Here is a 5348-nt window from a genome sequence, read left to right on the forward strand (position 1 = left end):
TTCCCCTCCTTCATCGCCGAAGCGCCCCCTTATCCGGGGTTCTTCTAGAAACCCCCCGGTTTATCCCAGCTCTCCCTCCTGGGCCCCCAGAGACCTTCGAGCTCCCCTGCCGGCATCGACGAGTGGGGTGACAAAACACAGGTCGTATTAAGTCCGAATTCCAGACAATAAATGAAATTGTAGTGTAAGCATGTCCCGTGCTCTATGTGAGACATACTTACACTAAAATGTTATTTGCTGCTTATCTGAATGCACCTTTAACTGGGCTGCCCGCATTGTACTGTGGTAAATCTGGCAGCCCTATCCACAAGAGCAGAGGTGTGGTCGCCTGCACCCCTGTCCCCGCTGGGGCATATGGGGGCACACTCAGTCCCTGCCCACACTCTGGAAGGGAGGCAGGGGGTGCCAAACCACTGCTCGGGTGCAGCACGGGCGGGCTTCAGGGCGCAGGTGCGGCCACCCGGGGCGCCTACCTCTGCGCGCGTGCGGCGGAACACGACCCGCAGCCAGTTCCCGATGGTGGTGAGCACCGAGGCGAAGTAGGCTAGGCCGAGCAGGATCCAGAACCACACCAGCGGCTGATAGGCTGCGTGGGTCTGGTTGGGGTTGGCGCCTGGGATACCGCGGGGAGAGCAGAAAGGAGGTGGTGTGGGGCCAGCTTTGAGCTGGGAAGCCACTGCTGCACTGCCCCTCTCCCCAGCTCAGTGAGGGGATCCATCTCTCCCAGGACAGCGGGTTTGTGCGTGTGTAAATGCATGCAACCTGAGCGTGCAGGACCTGCAGGTGTGCAAGAGAAGAGCATGTGAGTGGGAGTCCTCACGTGCAAGAGTGGGAGCATGTGTGGGAGCAGGAGCACCTTCACATACGTGTGAACATGCATGGAGGCGCAGGCATGCACGAATGGAAGTGTGCACGAGGTGTTGCATCCGTGCAGCAATGTGAGGGTGCATCCCAAGCGCGGATATAGGGGGCGGGGTCATCCCGTTTGAGAGCACAAACGCCCCATGTGGAATCTGGAGGGAGAACTAAGCGGGCAGAACCCCTGGGGGGGGAATAACATGGGCGGGAAAGTACAGCACAAGAAAGGCGGCCTCACCGGCCACGTAGTCCCCGAACCCCACCGTGGTGAGCGTCACCACCACGAAGTAGATGGCCTCCAGCTTGCTCCAGCCCTCCATGTAGCAGAACACGAACATGGGGGTGACGACAAAGAGCAGGCAGCCGATCACCAGGAAGAGCAACGCCGATAAGATTCTCACCAGCTCCTTGGGCACGTGCCACTTCTGCAGGGAGGGCAATAGGTCGGACCCAGGAGTCGCCCGAACCTCCACTCTCACACCCCACACCCCTTCCTCCGGGAGCCTGTGGGAGGCTCCTGCCATCTCGGTAGCAAAGGTATCCTGTGCCCAACACAAACGGGTGGAGCAGCTCACCAGGAAGATGGCTTCAATGTGCCCGATGCCGTGGCGCAGGGCAGAGCCCAGCCGGTCCCCGACCCCTGCCAGCAGGATCCCGAACAGTGGGATCCCCACTAGAGCATAGATGATGGAGAAGGTGCGACCGGCATCCGAGCGCAGGGCTGCATTGCCATAGCCTGGGCAGAGGGGCCGAGCAGGAGATCTAGGGGCTGCCTGGCACCTCCCTATCGCCCCCTGCACCTTCCCCCTAGAGAAAGCCCAGCCGCTCCTCACCCCCCTCCACAGGCCCGGTCCCCTCTCCCACCGATGGTGGTGATGATGGTGCCTGAGAAAAAGAAGGCGCCGCTCAGGTCCCAGGCTGAGTAGTTGCTGCGACTGGTTGCGTTGATGTCAGGGTTTGCACCCCCTCCCAGGGCATCAGCCACCTCCTGCAGGACAAGGCAGAGAAGGAGGGGCCTTAGTGCTTCCCTCCTGTCCTAGCCACCCCCTGGCCCTTCCCTTCCTGCCCCTCCCAGCTCTCCCTGTCCCTCCGGCCTCCCCGAAGGCAGTCCCTGTGAACACATATTGCAATTGGGGTGACCCAATGCTCTGACCTCCACATTGTTTTAGAAACATTTATCTGCCCCCTAATCTCACACAACAGATTTTCCATTTTACAGCGGTCAGGAGCACAGGCTCTGGCACCAGACTGTCTAGTTTCAAATCTTGTCGCTGCGTGAACATGGCTGTCTCTGTGCCTTTGTTTCTACATCTACCGACCGGGGATGCTAGCAGCACCTTCCACATCAGCTCCTTGTGAAGAGTTAAAGCACTCACAGCAGAGGAAGCACGTGCCCCCACGAAGTGACCGTGCCTCGTGACTTCCAGCTTCCCCAGACCCCACCGCGCCCACTCCCCTCGGAAGCTGCATCTGAGTCCCTTGCCTTGGAAGCTGTGATGAAAGTTGGGGACCCTCCCTCCAGGCAGGTTCATATACCATCAACATTTTCACCCCATTTTTGTAGACCGGTGGACACACGAACCCCTGCCCACCCGCTGAAGCCCTGCGCTACATCGTACAGTGATGGCAAACAATTTCTGTATGTGACCCGGCACCAGAGTTAAGTTAGGGTTTTTCAAAATGCTGACACGCCGAGCTCAAAAGGTTCGCCATCACTGACATAGTAGGTGCTCAGCAAACACGATTAAATTAATGCAATGGCCCTGCGTCCGTCCCTGTTGCCCGGCAGGGCAGGGTCTGTGTTTTGAGAGTGCCCTCCCCATGTGACAGAGGTCAGAGTACAATGGAGGGGGTGCGATGGGGCCCTTCCCCAAGGCGCACAGAGCCGAGCACAAAGGCAGGGAGTGAGATCACATACCGCATCTCTCTCCTCCTTAGCAAGACGCCTTCCAGTTAACTCCTGCACTGGGGCCCCACATCCCCCACAGCTCCCTGCCGCCTGCAGCACGGAGTCCCGCATCCCAGCCCGTCTTTATGCCGCTTTGCAATCTGGCTCCCACCTCCCCTTCCCAGTCTCCTCTCCGGGGGCTCCCATTTGGGAACCCAAGTTAAGGTGACATTAACCCCAAATTTCTGAGATGATCTCATTTCCTGTCATAATAATTTTTTTTAATAAAGCCAAGAAGTGAAATAGATGATTTAAAGTGATTTAATATTTATTTTGCAACACTTTTCTGGTAAATTCACTACTTAAGGGGAAAAAAAACCCTTTGTCATCCTGTGTGTTCTAATTTTTGTTTCCAATGACTGGGCATCTGCTAAATCTGAGTTCCATAGCCATTTATTCATTTCTTCCCTCATCCCAGCTCCCACGCCTTTGCCCGTGCTGGTCCCCTGCCTGTAGTCCCTTGAACCCAACCACACATCTCTACATTGCACCCATCTCGCCCGCCTCCTCTCGGTTACCAGCTCTTCCCAGAGGCCCCAGCACCTAGCCCAGGGCCCAGCCTGCAACAGGCGGCTAACAAAGACGGAAGTGAGGGAGGTGCCTTTCCCACTGAACTCTGTAGTGATCTGCCCACGGAGCTGTCCCCTGCCCAGATGTGACATCCTCTAGGACACAGCTTGCACCTGTCCCGCCCCAACGTCCATCTCCCGCTCACTGTGGTGTCTAGCACAGCGCCTAGCTCACAGCAGGGCATGATTGCTGCATGGCTAATTGTGGAAAAGAAATAGAGCAGCTGCTGCCCACCCTTCTAGTTTCTGCTCTTCCTTCGCTTCTTTTTTATTCTGGAAAAAAAGTAACTCCATTGTGAGGATAAAATAGGTCAGATTCCCTCCCTCCCTCTGCCCTGTGGTCTGGTCAGGCCTCTCTGAATCTCTCTCTCTCTCTCTCTCTCTCTCAGTATTCTAGATGCATCAGAGACAAGGTCAGGCTGCCTGGGCGGGCTCCACCCTCATCTCTGCTCTGGTCCAGCCACAATGGGAATCCACAGGAGCACAGAGGCCTCCAGGCTGATGGCTCCTCCCTCCCAAAGAACAGACAGGGAGAGAAGTAATCTCTACTAAAGTAATAAACACTCAGTTATCAAAGTTAAATCTTAGATTTTTAATAAGATAGTGACTCAGAAATCAGAGGAAGCCATAGAGGTGTGGCCTGACAGTCCCCCCGAAGATAAGGCCGCACTTTAGTCCCTGGCCGGGTCCCTGGCTGCCTCCCTTCCAGCCTCTACAGCAGCGGTTCTCAACCTTCCTCATGCTTCGACCCTTTAATGCAGTTCCTCATGGTGTGGTGACCCCCAACCATAAAATTACTTTCGTTGCTACTTCATAACTGTCATTTTGCTACTGTTATGAATCGTCATGTAAATATCTGATATGCAGGATGTACTTTCATGGTTACAAACTGAACATAATGAAAGCAAAGTGATTAATCACAAAAACAATATGTAATTATATATGTTTTCCAGTGGTCTCAGGCGACCCCTCTGAAAGGGTCGTTCGACCCCCAAAGGGGTTGCGACTCACAGGTTGAGAAACACTGCTCTACAGCATAAGCACGTGTCCTGGGAAAAGGGGTGTTAACCGCATTCACAGTGCACGCACAGGGGGAGGCGAGCCCGGAGCCTCCAAACCACCTGCCCCTGCACGTAGGGGCGCTTTTCCGGGGGGCGGTGCTCGCAGTGTTCCTGGGTGTATGTGGCTCCAAGGAAGTATAGGGGCCAGTGCGGGGTTGGCCAGATTTAGCAAATACAAATACTGCCAGGGACATAGTCGGATTTAGAAACTATCCCTTGTTTAGCTGGAGTTCACATTTACCTGGCGCCCTGACTTTTATCTGGTAACCCTAAACCAGTGAGCGAGACCTGTGACAATGTAGCCTATCTCATTGCTACAGCCATTTGCTCCTTCCTTCCTCCCTTCCTTCCTTCCTCCCTTCTTTCCTTCCTCCCTTCCTTCCTTCGGCCCCTCCACCGTCCAGGGCACAGTCCAGCGCCAGGCACAGCGAGGAAAGCACGTGCCCTACACGCATCACATTGAAAACAGAGACGTGCTCCCTGCCTCTGCCCGGCACCCCAGTTGCACCCAGCGCTCAGGGGGGCCAGTCTGGAAGCAGCACCCCAGCACACGGCCCCACGGCATGCAGCTAGTGCCAGGGGGTCACGGGTGACCGCTGAGGGGGTTCTCGCCACCCACGCACCTTGATGAGGAGCCCCAGGTCCCCGTCGCTCACACATGGGTGGGTCCGCAGGAACCTCTCTCGGACCTCCCCCAGCTCCCTCTGGGCCTGCTGCTCCAGGGGCTGCTCCAGGGCCCGGAAGACCAGGGCCCCCAACACCAGGTAGAGCAGGACCAGCGCCAGCAGAGCCAGGAGTGTGGTGCTGCGCATGGCGTGCCCAGGGGCCGGGCCAGGTCCACGGCCCGCGTGGGGAGGCCAGGCAGGCGGCTTCCGGAGGGCTGTGGTCACTGCGGGCAGAACCGGGGATCTC

General features: G+C 56.8%; 1 protein-coding gene across 1 annotated transcript in view; it reads right to left on the reverse strand.

Moving 5' to 3' along the window:
• Positions 1 to 15: 15 nt before the first annotated feature.
• Positions 16 to 5348, reverse strand: part of KCNK4 (potassium two pore domain channel subfamily K member 4) — a 5701-nt gene continuing 368 nt past the window's right edge. The window contains exons 2-6 of the mRNA XM_015568987.1: positions 5060 to 5325; positions 1723 to 1846; positions 1434 to 1594; positions 1097 to 1283; positions 16 to 613 (exon numbers count right to left, since the gene is read on the reverse strand). Of these exons, the coding sequence (XP_015424473.1) occupies positions 258 to 613; positions 1097 to 1283; positions 1434 to 1594; positions 1723 to 1846; positions 5060 to 5248 (1017 nt within the window). The 5' untranslated portion in view covers positions 5249 to 5325 and the 3' untranslated portion in view covers positions 16 to 257. The remainder of the gene's footprint in view (positions 614 to 1096; positions 1284 to 1433; positions 1595 to 1722; positions 1847 to 5059; positions 5326 to 5348) is intronic.

The sequence above is a fragment of the Myotis davidii genome, unplaced genomic scaffold (assembly GCF_000327345.1).
Source record: "Myotis davidii unplaced genomic scaffold, ASM32734v1 scaffold425, whole genome shotgun sequence".
NCBI lineage: Eukaryota > Metazoa > Chordata > Mammalia > Chiroptera > Vespertilionidae > Myotis > Myotis davidii.